General features: G+C 41.9%; 2 protein-coding genes across 2 annotated transcripts in view; both read left to right on the top strand.

The window, feature by feature from the left end:
* si:dkey-71h2.2 (low density lipoprotein receptor adapter protein 1) overlaps window positions 1-14,588 on the top strand; it is a 120,669-nt gene extending 106,081 nt beyond the window's left edge. The window contains 2 exon segments of the mRNA XM_049589208.1: window positions 1,651-1,685; window positions 10,957-14,588. Of these exon segments, the coding sequence (XP_049445165.1) occupies window positions 1,651-1,685; window positions 10,957-11,062 (141 nt within the window). The 3' untranslated portion in view covers window positions 11,063-14,588.
* rps12 (ribosomal protein S12) overlaps window positions 14,589-21,131 on the top strand; it is a 434,687-nt gene continuing 428,144 nt past the window's right edge. Inside the window, exon 1 of the mRNA XM_049589203.1 lies at window positions 14,589-14,598. The gene's annotated coding sequence lies outside the window, so the exon portion shown is untranslated. The remainder of the gene's footprint in view (window positions 14,599-21,131) is intronic.

Genomic DNA, 21,131 nt, shown 5'->3' with positions numbered 1-21,131 from the left:
TTATTATTTAAGACATAAACTTAAAATATTCAGAGGATAAGGGCACGGTGAAGACCTGAACATGTTATATTCACAGAACCTTTACTTTCTGCTAAACAGTCTCATCCTGCATCAGAAAAGGATGCAGTTTAAACAACAGAAGAGCTAATAGAACAATGGCCAAGCTTCAGGAAGAAGAAAACACTGAATTTGTCAAAAAAGAAACTGATTGAATATGTATGATTGTTTAAAAAAAAAAAAAAACATAGTTCAGACAGAAAAATGTACAAAAAGTTCCTAAAAATATCAGGAAAACTTTTCTGTGACACAGTATTCACAGGAAATCTGCTCAAATTCCTCCAATTTGCTCACTTTACACAAACATCTTGCAGTTATTGCGCTCACTGTTTGGGTTATTAGTACTATTCATAAGTTGTTTTGTACTGTTAATGTAATGCATTGAATCTGATATGAAATGTCCATATTATACATCAGTTACACAGAGGGCATCAGTCGATAGAAAAGAGGTCCCTTAAGGAAAAAGAGTGGGAACCACTGACCTGGAGTATGTGGAGAGCAGCATGTCCATGGACATACGATGAATATGGGACGTTTCCTTGTCTTCTGAACTCCATTTTCTGAGACACAAGCAAATATTCAACATTATTGTCATGGTAGATGATTCACGCAGACAAAAGACCTTTTGAAAGACTGAGAGTCGATATGCATCCTGTTGACCAGGCTGACAGAGCACAGTAATATATGCTACACCACAGCATAACACTGTATAAGTGCCATTTAACCATATTTCATTTCTTCATTTTCATTTTCTTGTCACTGGATGCTTAGTTTGTGACTGCGAGCTCTGTTCCCCTCAGCAGTTTTCTTATTAGTTAAAATGTGCTTCTTTTGTAAGCACTCCAATTATTACTCAGCTCTAATTTGAGTGGTTCCATGTAGTTGTTGTAAATAAATTGAAATGTTCATGCTGCAGAGACTCAACAGTCACCATCCTAGTGTTTACTTACAGATTTTCAACACTAGGTGGCATCACATCCATGAGAATGTCTTTCAGGCTGATTTCAAACAACACACTCTCTGTGTTCATGATTATGTATTTACCCTGATAGGATTTTTCTCTCGTCGGGAGAATTATGCTCTAATTAAATCACATTAGTCCAACTAAATCTATAATAATCTCCTCTCTTACTGTTGTGTTTTAAATAATCCTTTTTCGTTTGCCTTGCTTCGGGTTAAATTTAATATTGTTTTTAGTGGTAAATTGGATAGAATGATATTTATTTTGTCATATCTGTTAGTACGTGATAAATCAGAACAGTGCAGAGTGGTTTTAACTGGTTGAGTTCCCAAACTAGAGCAGGGAAAGTAGAGCAAATACGTATCCTCATCCATGTGACTCTCCCCTTATAGAAGTCATGCAGTATTGCCAAACAGTCAGATTGGAACAAAAAATACACATAAAAATACGCATTATGTTGCAGTGTGCAGTGATTCTTTGACTCATAAATTTGTGTGTTGTTTGATGAAATAAGTTATGACAAACAGCTGACTCAGTGAAGAGGCACGGGAGCTTGAAAGCACAGAAGCAGCAGGATTGTAATTTGAAGTAATTTATGTGTGTATTGATTCATATTGCTCATGTCCCAACAGGACGTGGAGGATGGACTCGATGATGCGTTCTCAAGGTAACCTCTGCACACCACTACAAGTCTGCTGAACACTGGGGATATATGCTTTAATTTGGGAGAGGAGATGGGATTTTTTTCTCAGGCACAAACTACTTAAATGTTCCCCCCGAAAACCAAATTTATGAAACTATTTCCGTGCTGATGGCAGTCCTGAGCAGAAATAGGCCGCCCTCTGAATGCTGTCGAGCAATTTTAGATGATGACAGTTGCACTGAGGGTGATAGTCAGCTGTCAGTAACCTTTCAGACTCTTTTAAATAAGCAAACCTTCGCTGACACGTTGACTGACATCAATTGTTATTGAGATTCACACACACACGGGATGACACAGAAAGGGACACGCAGTAGTCTCCCTCTGCGGTGACTCTGTGCAAACATTACATCCATGGCAAAGAGGTGACGTAGAGAGGACGCATGAAAACAACTGTCTCTGGGGACATATTGATTGTGTGGTAACTTTATTTGGGGTTTGAAAACTTATTTATACAAGTCATCATTGACTGGAGAGGTGTAGTAAGATTTTATTAGGTAGATTTATATAAATGCTTTGCTGTTAGCAGCAGAAAGAAGAAGGAAAAACATAAAAGACTTAGATTACTGTAGGTGTTTTAAAGATCTGGTGTCTTATCAAACCAGACCGGAATAAAACAACGCAGTCTTTGAGTCGAGCAGCCATCGGCTCTAATTAAAGTGAAACAAATAGCCTTTTGAAGTAGTTGGAGATGACTTGATCGCTACCTTATACAACACTAGTGTTAATGTTGAAGTTCCTCAATAAAATAGCTCAGTTTTGACTCCTACAAACTAGAGGTTGGCCAGTATTTTGGTATCATATCAATATTTGATATGAGACTAGATATTGTTACAATACAATGTTCTGCTGGGGAACTTTTGGTCCTGGCACTCATGTGGATGCCACTTGACACACTCAACCCACCCAAACACCATTACAGACCAAGTACCTCCCTTCATGGCTAGGGCACTCCACGACAGCAGTGCCCCCCCAACAGCCCAATGTGCCGTGCCACACTGCAAAAACTGCTCAGGAATGGTGCAAGGAACATGACAGAGCTTAAAGGCCCATTTATGCTCCCTTTACGTACAAAAATGTATACATCCGTTTCAAACGATGTTATCATCACTGCCCACATACTTCCATGCGCCCTTTATGCTGGCATGGATGTTAACCAATATATCCACCAGGGGGCAGCCCAGCGTCAAAAGTTTATGACAACAACAAACTCAAAAACAAACATGGCGACTGTGGAGGAGATACTGATAATGTACCTCTTGCATAAAAGACAAAAACAGGGGCAGTGTTGTAGGAGGTGGTGGTCGGTGAGGCTGTTAAATACATCGTGACTGGAGGACGGAGAATTCTTTTCTCTAGCACTGCTGATGAGAGAAATTGAATTGTTATTTCTTCTTCGTGCCTCATTAGAGCTACGTATCGGGTAAGCAACACTGCCCCCACGGTTCCCGGTAGTACTGCTCCGTTTGGCCCGTATCCATAAGCTTTATGGAAACGTGCAGAAATACGAACTAAATGAACGTAGAGCACGGACAGAAGGCTCCGTCCGTATCCGGATCCATATTTAACGTTGAGCACAAGTGGGCCTTTAAAGGCGTCAACCTGGCCTCTAAATTCCCCTGCCTCCAATCTGATCAAGCATTTGTGGGACATGCCAGTACCCCAAAGGTACCCACATCCATGGTGGGGCGTTCTTGGGTCAGACTTGGCTATGACATGTTAAGGCATGGACACAGGACCTCTGGGGGTGTCCTATGGTGTCTGGCACCAGGGCATTGGTAGCAGATCTTCTGAAACCAGTCGGATGTGTGGTGGAGTACCAGCACGTCCCTAAGATGCTCAATCAGATCACTGCCTTTGGTTAACAACTTTCTGATACATGTCTTCAGACCAGCTGACCAAAGAACACCTCGTAGAACACCTTATAGTCTGCCCAGTCATCCCAGCGCTGCACATGTCCTTGCTTTAGTCCTCAAATGAGAGGTCAGTTTTTCCATGGCATATAGCTCCTTTACAGTGTCCATCCACTGTCCTGGGCTTGGAAGGTCAGCCAATTCCAAGTAATGGCCCTTTTTAAATGCCAGTATAAGGATTTTATAGTATAAGTATAAGGGAACAGATAAGTGTCTTTCTTATGAATGATGTCCTCAGATATTAATCCCAAGTACACAATCCTTAGGTCCCTTGGGATCTTTCAACCTAAAACTATAACAAGCATTTTTAAAGCAGTTAATTTGTTTGATTTGCTTACTTACTACACCATTTTACATATCACTGTATAACAGTGGATGTGAATAGGCTGTAAGCTTTTATTAAAGGTCAAGTGTGTAAGACTTTAGAATTTAGTGGAATATAGCAATGAGGATTGTAGGTTGCAACCAGCCGAAAATTCTCCTGGTTAGACTTCTTCTGTGTTCTTTGCTCAGGAGGTCTCATCCTCTCCAAAACAAACAGAGCCAGTGATTTAAACTGATAAAAACAATTTCACATTACAAATGGGTGTTTACCTGACACTGTTTGGCATGTCAAAGATTGGCCATTAGCCCAGCACCTGCTAATCTGTGCTCCTGTTTTTTCTCAGATAACTTAAGATGTTCTGGAGGCTTTTAGTGCTAGCCAAACTGTCGGCAGAGGTCTCTTTTTCTCCAATACAAACAAACTTGGTGATTTAAAGCAGTAAAAACACTGATGATAAATTAGTTTCATGTTCTCCGATGCTGTTGTCGCGGAGGGGCTGCTAACTACCGCAGCCAATGCAAAAGTGCGGAAATGGCCCTATTTAGAGCCAGTGTTTGGTTTGTCTGTTCTGGGCTACTGTAGAAACATGGCGGTGCAAATAGGCAATCTCACTAGGGAGGACCCACTCCCTGTGTAAATATGAACGGCTCATTCTACAGTTACGAAAACACAATGATTCTTATTTTCATGTGATTAAACACTAAAGAAAACATACTTATTATATTCCATTTCTGCCACCTTTTCCCTTCAATCCTTCACACTGGACCTTTAAACATTAAACTGATTGACTAAAGAAATCGTGTGGAACTAGAGAGCGGTCTTAAGGCTTGTGAGATCACTGTGCCTCTTCCCAGACAATAGAAATGACGATCGCTTCCTTTACTGCCAGCATGATCGTCACCTCCCGACAGAGCTGTCAGGAGCACAGTGACTGAAGCCAGGAACAGCTCTCCACAGCACATCAGCGTTTTATCTCTGAACTCCGATTACAATGCAACACTTTTTATTTTCTTTGGGAGTGTGACGGTCTGTGAAATTGTCACTTCATGGCCTGCAGAGAGACGAAAATGTGAAATGTGCGTCTCATGGGTAGAACCTGTTCCATGTTGTAGCCTGCCTCTGAGACATACAAACACGATTAATGCTTACAACATCGAACACTCGGTCCCTCTGACATCTTCTTTCATAATGTCCCTCCATGCACAACAGAGTGTTAGGAATGTAGGCCAAACAGTCCAGTGAGTGTCTGAGCCCTCTCTGTGGCGTCTCATTTCCTCATATAACCAGCTGATATGTGTGTATGTGTCCTGCTGTATTATCCCTCTATAAAAAGAGAGGAGCAACAGAGGGATGGCGCCTCACACATTAAAGGGAAAGCAGCTCATTAAGATGTGTTGCCTGCGGCTTATAGATCTGTTTGTTGTGTTGGAGCATGCACCGCTTTGGTTAAAGCAAATGGGTAAATGAGAGGCAGAGATTATACAGAAGTGTATGTGGAAGCTGGCAGAGTGTGGAGAGAGATCAGAAGAGGAAGGTGGGTCATCCCAGAGGCTGTTCTCAGCAGGGATGAGGAAATACTGACCTCGAATGTGGATGTCAAATGGAGGGAGGTGGAGCACTCAGATCTAAATCTGACATCCAAGGGGAAATGCTAAAGGATTTTGGGAGTGTTAGAGCAGACCTACTCTGCAGAGGTCAGCAAGGATGTGAAGCTCTGTTGTGGCAGCCCAAGAATGGTGGAAAAGATCCATCCTGAGATGTGGGAGACTCAGAGCTGTCATGGCTGTCACACCTCTTCAGTGTCACATGTGACTTTGGGAAGTGATTTTGAGATCAGCAGAGGAGGGTTGTGAAGTCTTTGGGCACCTTTTTGACTGTTCAGGGATCACACCTTTGACTACTGCAATGGTTTGCACCAGCCAGTGGTCAAGAAATATATTTTGCTATGATCACAAAGCAGTGTGCAGACATTTTAAGGACAAAAAGATTCTAACGATACCATTGGAGCTTGCTTATCTCATCTATATTTTGTCCCCTGGCTGCGTCCATGAACCATTTGGCCCTTAACTGCTCTGTCCTTTATGAGCATTGAGTAGCTTATAACAAAATGTTTGAATAACAATTGAATAGTCAACAGCGTAGACCGTATAAAATAATGAACGTTGACACCATGACGTCACCCATTGGTTTGTGGATTCCTGTTCTGAAGTCCAGTTTGGTGTTTTGACTGTTGCCATCTTGTATTTTCGGAGCTACTCAGTTTTTAATACACGGATGTGGAACCAGTATCTTGCTCAAGGATGCTTCGACATGCAGACTGGAGGAACCATGGATCGGACCTGCGATCTTCTGATTAGTGGACAACCTGCTCTACCTTCTGAACCGCAGCCACCCTTACTGTACTTACTGGAAAAACTGAACCTTGGGCTCTTTGGGGCTCATTTATACTCCCTTTATGAACAAAAAACAAAAATATATCTGTTCAATTTTAAACGTAACCGTCATTGCCCCCAAACTTTGATGCATCCTTAATGTTGGCATAGAAAGATCCACAAGGTGGAACTAGTGGGCAGAGTCAAAAGATTCTGACAACAACAAACATGGCGTAGGTGCAGGAGTTCATAAAAATATACCTTTTAACGGAGGCGGTGTTGTAGATGGCAGTCTGTAAGTGTAACTGGTGTTATGGATAGACAACTTGTGTACAGTTTTCTGGCATTTATTGGCTCCTGCAGAAGACAAAACATTTTTATAGTGTGTTGGGCTCACCCATCTGCACTTGTTCCCCCTCAGCCATGCGAAAGGGCACTGTGTGACTTACATTTTTTTACTCAAAATGCACATGAATATGTTATGTTAAGATTACATTACATTTTCAAATCATTTTACGCATTACTCTGTCAAGAGCTATGTCCTAAAAATAATGACAAACTACATTCAAAAAGGAAAACAATGCCACCTTGTGGCCAAAACACAACACTGATTGGGGTGGAGTGGCTTAACAAAACCAACCAAATTTATAACTTAACAAAGGAAAACACATACCTGCAGAAGACATAAAACATTTTAAAAGCCTCTCCCATTTGCACTTCTGCCCCTAAACTTGCAAAATAATTATATTTACATGAGGAATTAAAAGCTGCTGCTTTTTTAATTCTGTTACATGAGGCCATAAAATACTTGTGACATATGAATGGAGAAGTTACTTTTTAATTGTCTTCTTCATGATAATTGTTGTGTCTTGCTTGAATTACCCTACACTGCCCCCATGATTTCTGGTGATACTGCTCCATTTTGTCTGTATCCATAACCTTTCAGAAAACGTTCACTGGAGCTTTCTTATCTTGTCTATATTTTGTTCCCTGGCCATGGCCATTAACGGCCCTCAAGTGCCATGTCCTTCAAGAGCTTTGAGTAGCTTATAACAAAATGTTTGAGTTGACATCATAGACTGTATAAAATAATGGATAAGCCACCATGATGTCCCCTGTTGGTTTGTGGACTCCTGTTTTCAAGTCCAGTTTGGCGTTTTTACCATATTTTTGGAGCCAGAGGTGACGGCAAGTGTCCATATTTGGACAAGAGGGTGGCGCTAACCCTAACACTAGTTCCTAGTGAACACAAATTACGGACAGAAGGCTCCATCCAATTCTGTACATGTCAAATGTTGAGCATGAATGAGACTTTTGAGGGTCTTTTAGTGCAACCAAATGCTGAACATGAGTTTCTAAGGTGATCAATATGTCCCAGTAAACTTTCATGAACTGAAAACACACTGAATTTTCTGCGAATGTTGGGCCGTTTTGCCGGCAAGCTGCAAGCGTTTAGACACACAGAGCCAGATTGGCGAATTGATCCAAGGTGCCCAATTTTCCGCCTCGTAGGGTAGTCATATTGGCGGAACCTTTTTGGTTTAAAAAGAACGAGGCGCCCTTCCGCCACGGGAGGGGCTGTTGATGACTTGTGGGAGGGGCTGTTGATGATGCTGCACGTGCGACCCACTGGCGGTGGATAAACAGGAAACAGCTGATAGCAGGAATTAGCGAGCAGCTAGCAGCAAGAGGGAAACGCAAACCTGACAGACACTGTAAAGATGAGCAACTGGGGAGACAGGGAATTGCACGCCCTCCTTGTCCTCGCAAACGAAGAGGCCATTAACCATCAGATGATGGGGACGGTGAAGAACGGGCCAACTTACGAGAGAATCACTGAAGGACTGACCAGCCGCAGCTTCCCTCCCACGTCACTGTTTACATCACACGCTGAGCTACATGTTTTGTTACTTGCTCACGCCCCCCATTGCCCCGAAAAAGGTGCATTCTGTATAATCAAAAGTAGACAGGTGGCATTTTGCTGCATTCCCCGATTTTGCTTTTATACTGCCAGTGCTGAAAAAAAGACTGATTGGGTTTTCCTGCAAATTTGCACAATGCCTGTTTAAAATGGGCTAGTGACAGCAGCGGCTATGGCTATACTCTGTGAATTTAGGGTTACATCATGTTACCTAACTAGCAACTTGTCAGTGGAAAGCACCGACCTGTCACCTAAGGCAGCCACACTCTTAATTATGCATAACTTTAAGCCTTAATGAAATTTAATGGGTGAGTTATGTAAAAATTCATCCCCTGCACAGTTGTCATGAACTGGGAAAGTAGCTGTCAAGACCAAAACTGTTTTTTATATCAGGCAGAAAACCTTTATCATCATGGCCTCTTGATCTAATGTCCTACTTAGCTTCTTTAAGAAAGTGGGTGAATTCAAAGATGGCATCGGGGGTCAGTTTGACAGTCTCTTTGTTGGCAGTTCACTCTGAACCACTTTATTCCACTTGTGTGTCAGTAGCAGCCTCCAGGGGTCAGCTACAGTGCTTTATAGTCTACGTCTGATGCAGCCATACCAACTTCAGCAGAATAATTTTTAATTAACTGCATCAGCACAGGTCAGGGTTTAGACGTCTGAGAATAATCTAGTCGTTAGAATGGAAGCTGGTTATTTAAATGGAAGCTCAGTGCTTTTACCCAAGGCAATAAGTGCTCACAACTGTTGACATCAGCTGCAGTTCAAATGTTTAAATTAAATGGTTTGATTTGTGTTTAAGATTTCTTAACTGAAGGGTGACCATGGAGTTGAAATGACTGTTATGCAGCTGTCGGCTTTGTGCTGAGACACTTAAATTATTTAACCCCATCTAAATGTGCCGAGTTCTTTTTTTGTTTTTGTAATTATACGCTACTTTGAGTGTTTCGTCATGCATAGTGGGCATTGTAAGAGTCTTGGTTTGTGTGAACACTCTGTAGTAAGAGTTGGAAAACATTCTTGGTGTTTTGACATGTCTTACTACTGAGTGGCAAAGTCATTTTCTTCTTCTATGTGGCATGCAGCAACATGGAAGCAGAGGACATGGACACCGGTAAGAGAAGCGACTGGCATCTTATTAACGTTTGGTGCTGCATGTTGCATGAGGCCTTACATTTAGAATACCACTCATTTCTGTCCCATTTTTACTCAGTCCAGACTGTCCAGAAATAGGCAAATCATCTAAGTCAGTGGTTCTCATCCATGGGGACCCCAGCCGTGAGAGAAACTGCTGGTATGTGTATATTTTAGACTCCGCCTGACTGTACAGGAACAAGTAAATGTACACAGCAACATTCAAGTTATTGAATGCCTGTTGAATACATCTGGAACATAACAAAGCAGGCCAGTGGTTGAGGAAAGAAGACTTTTTCCCAACAAACCTTAAAGGGACAGTTCACCACAAAATCAAAACCACATCTTTTCATCAGTCTAGACTGTTTTGGTGTGAGTGGCAGAGTGTTGGAGATATCAGCTGTCGCAATGTCTGTCGTCTCCTGAATATAATGGAACTAGATGGCCTCCGGCTTGTAGTGCTCAATTTGAAAAACTCAGCATCTCTTTCCAGAAATTGTGACCCAGATACTCAAGATAATCCACAGACCTTGTTGTGAGCAGTTTCATGTAGGAACTATTTTCTGTCCACTGAACAACACCTACCATCTGTATCACTGCGCAGAAGGAAGAGTGCATCTACTCATGGACAAGAGCCTCATGGCAGGGTGAGATATGGCATCCTCCTTGGCTGAGCTGTAACGTTAGCTAGCTCAGGGGTGCTAGGCGAGCTAGCAGTAAATGCACGCTTCCTTCTGCACAGTGATACAGTCGATGGGTGTAGTTCGGTTTAAAGAAAATAGTTCCCTACATGAAAGTGCTCACAACAAGGTCTGTGGATTATCTTGAGTAACCGATTCTTGATTTCTAAAAAGATACATTGAGGTTGAGTATGTCAAATCTACAAAATAGATCAGGAAACAGATTAAACATGAGTTAATAATATGAAACAAGGAACAACACAAACAGAAAACCCCAAAAAGAAGTCCACAAGATAACATAATATCAGCAAAATCCCAGGATCATGGCACAGATATCTCTACGGCCAGTATCTCCAACACTTGACAACTCACACCAAAACAGTTTAGACTGATGAATAGCACTACAGGTAAGAGGAAAAATATGTATTTTTGATTTTGGGTGAATTGTCCCTTTAACTATTTATATTTGTAGGGGTGTGAGTTGTTTTTTTTAATATCTTAAGGGGATAGTTTTGATGGTGGAATGGGCAATTATGAAGAGATATTTCGAATCTATTACATATTCGGTTTTTATCCTTTCTTCATTCGAAGATTCAGTTCAGTCCCAAGGTTATTGATTTCACCAGCTATTATCAAATGCCATCATAGACATGATTGTGTCTCCATTTTTCATCAGAAATGGAAAAACGAATCACTTTATATGTTGTCGTGTCGTAACAGTTGTGTTCACTTGACTGTGAGTGACCTTGTAGATGTTATAATTCTCCATTGTGTAAGTTAGCCCTCCCGCTCATTCACCGTCATCCTCTTTCTTCTTCTCTCAGTTTTAAAACTTTGCATATTCTGACCTCTGTAGCAATATTACTTTCCTCTCTTTCTGTCTCTGTCAGACTGGCCGAGTCCTGCCCCGAACCCGTCTCTGACAATGCAGCTCTGAGTCTGTGGGACACGTCCACCGAGAATCTATTGTGTGTCTGCAACAATGAGTTTGAATAACAGACGCCGGCAATAGCTGCCCAACTTATAACACTGCAGAAATTAGACAGAAATCACACCAGAGGCCCCAAGACCAACAACAAACACAAAACAGCATACATCACACAACAGATAGCATAACATATCACGCTTCCTGGTGCACAACGTGAATCCGAGAGGCTCTGTTTGATTTTCTGTGGCTGCTGCGGAGAAACCAGAATGGATACCCTGATATTATAAACTGCAATTTCTGTGAATGCCTGCCAGTCAACACACACTCCACTCAGTGTAAACAGCCATCATCAGCCAACTCTCACAAACTGCCAGATGAAAGACGGTGTACACAGTGTGCAACACGGCACCACAAGACAAGCAAGGCTTACATATTTCTACTTGAAGAAATTCCCAGAGGAGATCATAGGATGAATACCAAGTGGAGTCTAACTTTTTGGATCTAAATTTGTAAAAAATACTTTCACACGTGGATTCCCATTGAAAATTGTGATGAGGATTTTCTCAGCATCGAGAAGCCCAGACATGTGTGTACATAAGGCTGTCATCTCTCTCTGAAAATGGGAAAGCTCTCTGATGTTGTCATTTGTTTGACGGAGTAGCAGCTGCCGGTGTCAGCAGTTACTGGAGGAAGTCCAGCGTTGGAGGTCATTGGCAAAGCTGGTACAAATCTTCAGACATAAAATATGGTTCAATTTGTGGTGCTGAGTTCAGTTCTTTGAAGAATGAAACAGCATGTAAATTGAGTAATTAGTCAGACATAAGCCCCGTTTCCACCCAGCATTACATTACTGTGAGCATTTTTTCTGTTTCCACTGTGAAAAGTTGTGGATGGTACCAATGGAACTGTTCCGTACCGTCCCCATTTCTGGTCCCCCCTCTGTTGGGATACCTAGCACACAGATCTGGTATTAAAAGGTGGAGCTGTGAACACTGCAGTCTGTTGATTGGTCAGTAGCGGACGGTCACTCTGCTCAGGGCTGAGTTGTGGCTGATTTTGTAACCACTCTTGATACCGTCGCAAGTTTCACATTAGTAAACTGTAACTATAAAATGAAAAGATGTTTTGCTGCCTCTTGCAGCAGCTGTAAAAAAAGAAAAAAATTAAATTCAGTGGGCCGACTGCCGGCGACTTTTAAGGTGGAACATTTACTTGTAATGTTACTGATGCATGAGTTGACGATCTGAATCTATCAGGGCACCTTAAATTTCAATATGAAAACTTTGACCATCACTTTAGTTGTTTTTTTTGTCTCTCTTGGATGACTTTTAGTAATGAGTAGATCTTCAAATGTTATATAATATCTTCAAAAAATATATAAATGTCGACCGGATTATGTGAACTGCATATATTCTAATCCTCACTTGGAGAAAAAAAAGCATTGCAGAGCGTTGTTTCTGCAGGCTCCAGCCAAATATCCCATTGAGAGAGACTCTCAATGCAGCTTGTTCAGTTTTGTTCTGAAAATGTTGGCGTGCAGCCTCATTCTGTGGACGATAAACGAGGTGCAGACTTCCCTCTGTGTTAGGAAATACAGTGAGTGCTGGACGGAGCAGAGTGACAACAACCCCGCCCACATTTAAGGGTGCTGTTTGCAGTGGAAACTCAAGGGTCTAGGTACCATGTCTGAAGGGTTACTTTTGGTTCCAAAGGTACCATACCGAGAGTGTTTGGTGGAAACGGGGCTTAACTGTACCCATGTGTCATGTTTTTATTGACTGCAACATACATGTGTTGTGAAAAAGGCCATTGTGTTAATTAAGGAAATGTTTCTGAGAGAAGCAAACACACAACATTCACAGAGTGGTATGGTGTATACATTTTATTACCAACTTAATGCCCAACATAAGGACTGCTTACTATGTGTATCCAAGATTTAAAAGAACATCTCTTGGCCTTCTTCAGCAGATGGATTTGCTCAGTTAACACGGATATGGTTTAGTTTGTTATATAACATGTGGGGGTGGCATCAAATTATAAAAATGTTGTCTTATCAAGTCAAGGCAATTTTATGTGTACAGCTCAATATCACAAGTCACAAATTTGCCTCAAGAGGCTTCACAATCTGTATGACATACAACACCCTCTCTCCTTACACACTTGATTCAAATGAATAAATAAAACTCTGCCAAAGAAAATGGAAGAAACCTTTTTGAATAAAGTATCAGAAGACTGAATTTAATTTTCGTTTATCCATTTTCTAACCACTGTCACCATGTGAAAGAAATTCCAAAGTTAACCATCGTCATGACAACTGAGCGATCTGTTGAGAAAGGCTTTGAGATGTTGCGAACAGGTTTGGAAGGTCAAGAATGAATTTTCAAATTTAGCTTTGTTCAACAATGTCAGACATTTCCAGTCTTATTATAGAGGTGAAGGAATGCATTCAGAAAACTAGTGCTTAGGTGCCACCAGCAGTGCACCTCACAAACACTTTGACATTTAAAGGGGTGCTCCAGTGTTGTAGTATTGCACTTTTATAACGCTGGGAAGTTATCAAAATTGAAGTAGCAGAGGCAAAAATATCCTCACTTGTACTTTCTAGTGTTTACACACTGAGTCCGTTCTTTTCAGATGCATTGTTTAATCCATCATCCTTCCTCCACATTCTGTGTGGAGTCCACATCCTCCTCCTCTTCTTCACCATCCACCTGAATATTGCTATCTGACCTGTTGAAAGTGAGCTATCTGAGTTCTGAAATGACTCTGTGCACCCCGTTCCTCTGTGTCTTGTCACGGCTGTGTCCTGCCTCCACATTTTCTTCACTGATTATCAGTCAAATGTGAAAAGGCTTCTGATGGATGCGAAAAACACAGAAAATCGAACATGTTATAAAACTTTTTAATGACGGACGAAAGTTTCAGACTCAGTGTGCAAATAGGATTGACACAACGAGAGGTCGTATTTAATTTTAGACGTGTCGGACTAGAACAACGGACTGAGTATGCAAAGTCCAGGAACCAGACAATTCTAAATCTGCGAGCTCATGTTGTCCACTCAAATCGGCCTGCTTTGGGCCAAACAAAGCAGGGTGCTTGAACACCCTGGTACTGGGGACATGACAGCGAGCACATTCCTAGTTTAGTAAAGAGGAGCTCCTTTGAGGCAACTTTGAAAACAATCAAGACGGGGTGCAGCTTTCTGTTGCAGTACTGTTTTCAAATTCTGATGGCACAAACAGCAACGCTTGTTCACAGACATATTGATGCCATCACAGCTCATCTCTGCACGCTGTAGTCTGTTTACATGTATCTCTCCCTCAGCGCTGTCCCTTAAGTTTCAGTGCTCTGTGTCTCAAATCGAGTACTTCTGTACTTACACTTAATATGTTGAGTGCATAAGTGCGCTCACACTGAGGAGTATGGAAAAATGCAGTGCACTATGAGTGCCCGGATGGTGCCCTCAAAACGGTCAAGAAATTGAGTGTGGAACTGTGGACACTTCTTGCCCTCAATGGTCGCCATCTTGGCTATGTAGTGGAAGGGGAGCAACTACTTTTCAAACTGGAAATGGCGGCCGAGGACTGTGTGACCGCGAACATTGCTGCATTGTACAAATACATGTGTTTTTTGCACTAAGCACCACTATATTGTTGTCGGGTATAAGCCAGCAGTATGTTTATTAGATTAATTTAGCAGTCTGTAATGATTTGGTACCGCAAACGATAGCGCAGATGCTAGTTTGCTCACTAGCTAATTTGCGGCCGTCATTTCTGATGAGTGCACAACAGCCATGTTTGGTTTGAGACAATACCCTGTCAAAATCTGTGCACTACGCCAATGAGTACATAGTGCACATAGTATACTACATGGAAGTGTACTGACGGAAGTATGTGATTTGAGACACAGCATTGTTCTTCAACTGTCTACCCTAGCATGGGCCAAGCTCCAAAATCACTGCATCCGACATTTCCCATACTGCAGTTAGATAGTGTCTTTTATTATAACCTAGCTGCCCGGTAGACACCCTTATATTCCAAACTCTGCTCCCAGTGTGTAAGACAGGCTTTGCGCTAAAAAGAAAGAGAGAGGACAACCCTGATGACATCACTATGACATAATCAGATTTATTTTTGCAGGTTTTGGAGCCTCCCTTCAGAGCCACAGAAGACGTTATACAGCTGTAATCACAGGCTGACAAGTACTAACCATGACGAGCGAACTAAAACCGATGGAGTGCCCCTTTAAGGAAAACACTTCTTTATCTGGTTTTTAAAATCAAACACACACACACACACACACACACACACACACAAGATGACCATATTGCAAGAAAAGTGGATGATTCACTTGTCAAAATGAATATTCCATTGATAACCTCGTGTTTGCTTCCTTTATATTAACAGTGTCACATTGTGTTTGCAGTGTAAAGAAATCACAGTCTTCATCATTTTCTTTCACGGAGTCAGGCTCAGTCCTCTAACAATCAGTTTCAGTGCTGTCTCATATGAATATGGCTTATATAACCAAAATACAATGACTATTTTACATTCTGTTGTCTCCACAATCAGTCCCTGTGGAAGCCCTGCGAGGAAAGCGAGGAAAAAATATCTGGTTATACATTTACTGAGTCTGATCTGAATTATGTTCTTGCCTGTGACCGCGCTGTGTGAAACCCTAGCTTCATGTTTCTTAAAACTCAAACACAGGAGGAAAGAATTTAGATCAGACTTAAAGAATGGATCACCGGAAGTTTTTTTCTCACTTGCCTCCTGGGCTTCCGTAGTCAGCTGCAACTGTACATAAAGATGATCTTACTGTTAAAGACTAGTGATGATGTAAGGTTACGAGGACATGTGTATTGGTGAGGCCAAACTATTAGAGTAAAGAAACCTATTTCCATATGCTGTATTTTTTCAATGTCAAAGCTGCATAGTTTATGTATGCATATTGTATCATTATAAGTGAGGTAGGATGGATAGAATCAGGGCTTCACACAGGTTGTTTGTAAAAATAATTACCCCTCTTGTTGAGATGTGAATGTGTAGATGCTTGTATGTTTTGCATTAGGTTAGAGAGTTTCTACAAATGTAATCGTATGTGGTTTTTATTACTGCAGGAGTTGCTTTATTTTTTAAAAACAGCCAGTAGTAACCCACGTTATAGTGTACACTTATAAAGTCAAAGCCCTGTTTCACTGATCGACACAGTTCACATTTTCCTCTCTTAAAGGGAAATTTCGGTTTATTTCAACCTGTCTCCTATTGTCCTAAATTTGTTTCAAGTGACTAGTGACATAAAAATAATAGTTAGCATGTTAGCCGTTAGCCTAGATACAGTCAGGACGCACAGTAGCATCAGACCTGTTAAAACGTAAGTGAAAGGGCATACTTAAAGTGCAAAGTTAGTCCACTAAACAAGCTTTTTTCCCACAAAGACCGCCTCATATCGTTAGGATAAATGTCAGAGAACATATAGAAAACGACATGTAAACGTGTTGTCTTACCTTACCGGTGTGGTGCCATGTTTGTTTACATTTAGCTCTGCTTTCCAAAGCGCAGCCGAAATATCGCGAGAACAAGCAGCGATCTCATACTGTGCCTGGAATCTCGCGAGCTCTAGATAAAGCCCAGCTGGATACTAACATTACTCCAGGTGGAGGTGTCTCGTCCTCGGTCACATCCAGACCTTGAAAATAAGGCTGCAACCGGTCCCATTCCTTGCAACAGAGGCATTCCTCTTCTGTGGGCACTGGGGCACAGCATTCACAGGTACACCACCAATCTCCAGAGCTGCTCAGCCTTGCAGCAGCCATTCCTCCTCTCTCGTCCTCTACCAGTTGCGCCTCTCTCTCTCTCCTCCTCCGTTCTTCAGTTTCACGAAGCTCTTCGTCAGTGTATTCAGGCTCAAATAAATAAGGGCGGCCATCAAACTCTGCAAAATCAAATTCCTCCTCCACAAAGTCGAAGTCTGGCAAAAAGTCAGCCATTATTCTATAAATCTTTCATAAAATAAATGAATGAACTTTTCAGGCTACTGTCCGGTTCTGCCTTCCAGCTGTAGGAATGCCTCTGTTGCAAGGAATGGGACTGGTTGCAGCCTTATTTTCAAGGTCTGGATGTGACCGAGGACGAGACACCTCCACCTGGAGTAGTATCCAGCTGGGCTTTATCTAGAGCTCACGAGATTTCAGGCACAGTATGAGATCGCTGCTTGTTCTCGCGATATTTCAGCTGTGCTTTGGAAAGCAGAGCTACATTGTAAACAAACACGGCAGCACACCGGTAAGGTAAGACAACACGTTTACATGTCGTTTTCTATATGTTCTCTGACATTTATCCTAACGATATGAGGCGGTCTTTGTGGAAAAAAAGCTTGTTCAGTGGACTAACTTTGCACTTGAAGGTTGCCCTTTCACTTACGTTTTAACAGGTCTGACGGTGTGCCCCGGCTGTATCTAGGCTAACGGCTAACATGCTAACTATTATTTTTATGTCACTAGTCACTTGAAACAAATTTAGGACGATAGGAGACGGGTTGAAATAAACCATAAATTTCCCTTTAACTGCAATCTGTGTCACAAAACACATCCTTTGTCCCAAATCTTATTATGGAGGAATTATTGTTCTGCTTAGACTCAGCAAATTATTTTTATCCACCGCTAAGCTGACATTCAGCATCAAGAGGATATTACATTGTGCCCCAGTCTGGCTGAAGTGGTCCTTCTCTCTGTATTCATGGCATCATGACTGAGGCGAGAGGTAGCGGGGGCTCACTGGCGTTGTCATGACACCCGCTGCAGAATAATTGGATGGCTTATCAGGTTACACCACAAAGCTTAATTGCATTGTTTCGTTCCTGACAGGCTAAAATACTGACTCCATTGCATCTTTGGAAAAAAGAAATACTGATTTGAGTATCATAAATAGCCTCCAGCATGTCTGCAGAGGATCTGTGGAGCCATGTTTGCATTTCTGTTCTGCAGAGTCAAAATGCAACGTTGTCATTTTGCCTTACCTTCCTCTCAAACATCTTTCCTCACGTAGACCACATTTTCTCACCTTTTCAGCTCCGTCATTGACTTGACTGATTGATTTGTGGGTGGATGCGTCAGTATCCGCTGATTCAGTGTTATTGAGCGATATTAGAAGATAGGCTGTTGTCCAGGAGCTGTCGGACTCAGTACTGGTTTTCAATAATTGCAACTAACAAACAGTAGAGTTTTGAAGCACATGTACTTGTAACACTGGAGTTGTTTCTGCTGTCAGATATTATACTTGGATGGCGTCTCCACACAGCCTGTGGATCATTATTTAGAGCTGATCAATCTCTGTATGAATTGTATTATGGCTCGAATTGATCTGCTGGACTGTACAGCCTCCTGAGAGTCTTGCTCCATGTAGCCTGTATTCTGTATACAACACACTGATCCCCAGCAAATCTTTGGCGCAGCTGAGAATTTTCCATGCAGGAGGGGGTGAGTGGGGGACAGACCTTCACTTGGAGGTATAACATGCCAATTTGAGTCTGGAGTGCAGTGAATACAAATCAGGCTGCGAAGGTTTGAGGCCAGGAAACATTTGAGGCTTTCAGAATTTTACAGATAAGCTATTGTTACTCAAATTAACCACTGATGTTTACACAGTATTGGTTTACTTTTCAAAGATGGTGCTTATTTTCTATCTATGCAATTAGTGGGTTTCCAACAGTGTTGTGATATTATGATAATAGCAATTTGTGTATGAACCACAAGCAGTTGTCCCAAACTGTGTAAAGAAGTGTACAGCATTTGGAAACTGTTATGGTTTGTTACATATTTATGCATAATAAAAGACTTTGTACAAATATTTCATTGCGCCCAACAGTCATTTTTATTATAGAGTACACAAGGCCATTTGCAGAAGCCTGTGCTTTGTTCAACCCAGAGCTTCTTCTGTTATACACAGGGGTGCAGTACCAATGTCTGTGCTCTATACAGAAGCAGTTTCTGTGTTCCCCCTCCCCTGCTTGACTCATGTCTCTGTCATGCACCTTTTAAAATGTTTATGCATCCACGCCAGAGATAGCCGCACTATGTTTTCAGGATGACCGCCCATCCCATTCTTGTGATATCTCAAGAACAGCTTGTGGGAATTTCTTAAAAGCTGGCATGTCCACTTGGTATCAAACAATGAACTCATAGATCAAGGTGAAAGATCAAGGTCACTACAACCTCACAAAACATGCTTTTTCAAAAGACATTTTTAGGGCTTTTTTACCTTTAATTGATAGGGCAGTTGTTAGAGTGAAAGGGAGAAAGAGAGAGGAATGATATGCAGCGAAGGGGCTGCTTGGACACCAGAGGGAGATATTTTGTGATTGAGGGACATCCAAGCCGCAGCAGGATAAATCCCCCCATGGAGTCCAGATCCTAGTGGTGGAGGTGGCTGATGACTCTGAGGCTGATGAGGCTGATGAATCCATAAAGACTAGGTGGTGATGGGGAGGTGAAGGGTGCGCACAATGGCAGCATAAAAGAACTACAGCAGAGAAAGACCCATATTTAAAATGAGGAGCGGTAAGATGATAGGCTGACAGAGAAGGCGTGTCGCTGTGCTATTGGTTGATTGCGAATCAGCAGAAAACAGCCGATGACTCGATTAACAGATTCAGACAGCGACACCTGGAGATAGAGCGTAAGTATGCATGCAATGGGTGAATGGCAGGGTGAGAAAGAATATTGTCTTCCTGACTTAACTTTTGCTAGAGCTTCATTCCTCCACTATTTTTATTTATTTTCCAAAGTACAGTGTCTCAACTGATTTATGCAGCCAATATCAACTTAGGTATGGCACTAATTACTTAATAAAAATGGCAAACACCATCAAATTTTTCATTCCTGGCTTTTCAAGTCCCCCCACCCCCCAGTTTGCGCCCCTGGTTACCACTTTTCCCCACTACAACAACCCTGGTCATAGACAACTGCAAAGACAGTCTGGCTTTCAGCCTTGCCTTCAATATGATTGCAATGTGTCTTTTTGAAGCAAATCAATTCAATTCCTAGACTGCTCTATAATTTGATCAATAATGAGTTTCGACGAAATCATCATTAAAAAGAACCAATTAAACCACCACAGCTCACTGTGCTGACAAGCGCTTTATTTATCGTGGCCCCTTCTGCTCATCTGACCACAGCATTCCAGTTTAAACTCTCAAACATTTTCCAGCTCACTGTGGACGAGCCAAAGCAAGGACATTCTCGTTTGGCCCTCTGACTGACACAGTCACATCCCTGCGTTGATTCATCCAGCCCACTGCTCGTGACTGAAAACTTTAATAATGCATTCCAGGTGCCAGCAACAATACCATGTCTGTGTTCTTAATAAGGAATAAAAGTGACCTCATGCACCTTCATCCCTAACCCAGGCAATTCAATTTCAGCTACAATTAATATTTGTATAGCTGCACCTGTGACCTTTTAGAAAGATTTATTACACTGCCAACCTGATTAATATTTAAAAATATTATGAAGACAAAGAGCCAAAGGAGGGTTTTTTGTTCACCGACACCAAGTGGGACTAGGAAACTGAAAAGCATTTTAACAAACAGAATTTCCAAATGGCATTTTTACAGATTAAAAGGACAGCTCACCCCAAAATCAATATTACAAACAGTTTAGATTGTTTTGGCATGAGTTGCTGAGTGCTGGAGATGTCTGCCTTCTCTCCAATATAATGGAACTAGGTGGAACTCAACAGCAATGTCTCCGGAAATTATAGGCCTGTTTCCACTGAAGAAGTTCCTGGTACTATTTGGGGGGTAGGAACTACTACAGGAACGTCCTCTCACTCGGCCCTCTCAACCGCCGTGTCTCCACTGAGAAAGCGGAGTAGGAGGAAGGTTCCTGTAAAGTTACCGGGCTCTGGATGTGACGTAATCGTTGCGCGACCATTTTGACCAGGGCGACGTAGGGACGCCGTTAGCCATTAGCGGTGTCTGTAATAACTCAGAAACTCAATAAACGGTCCGTGAAAAAAATAATTTTTCCAGCAGATGTCTTAGTTACAACGGCGTGTCTCTTCGTTTACATGCCAGTGGAAGCTATGAACTATTAATTTTCTTTCTACAGGACTACACCCACCAACTGTATCACTGCGC

Source organism: Epinephelus fuscoguttatus, linkage group LG11 (genome assembly GCF_011397635.1).
Source record: "Epinephelus fuscoguttatus linkage group LG11, E.fuscoguttatus.final_Chr_v1".
Lineage (NCBI taxonomy): Eukaryota > Metazoa > Chordata > Actinopteri > Perciformes > Serranidae > Epinephelus > Epinephelus fuscoguttatus.
The sequence above is the reverse complement of the archived record's forward strand: the minus strand, read 5'-3'. Positions and strand labels throughout refer to the sequence as shown.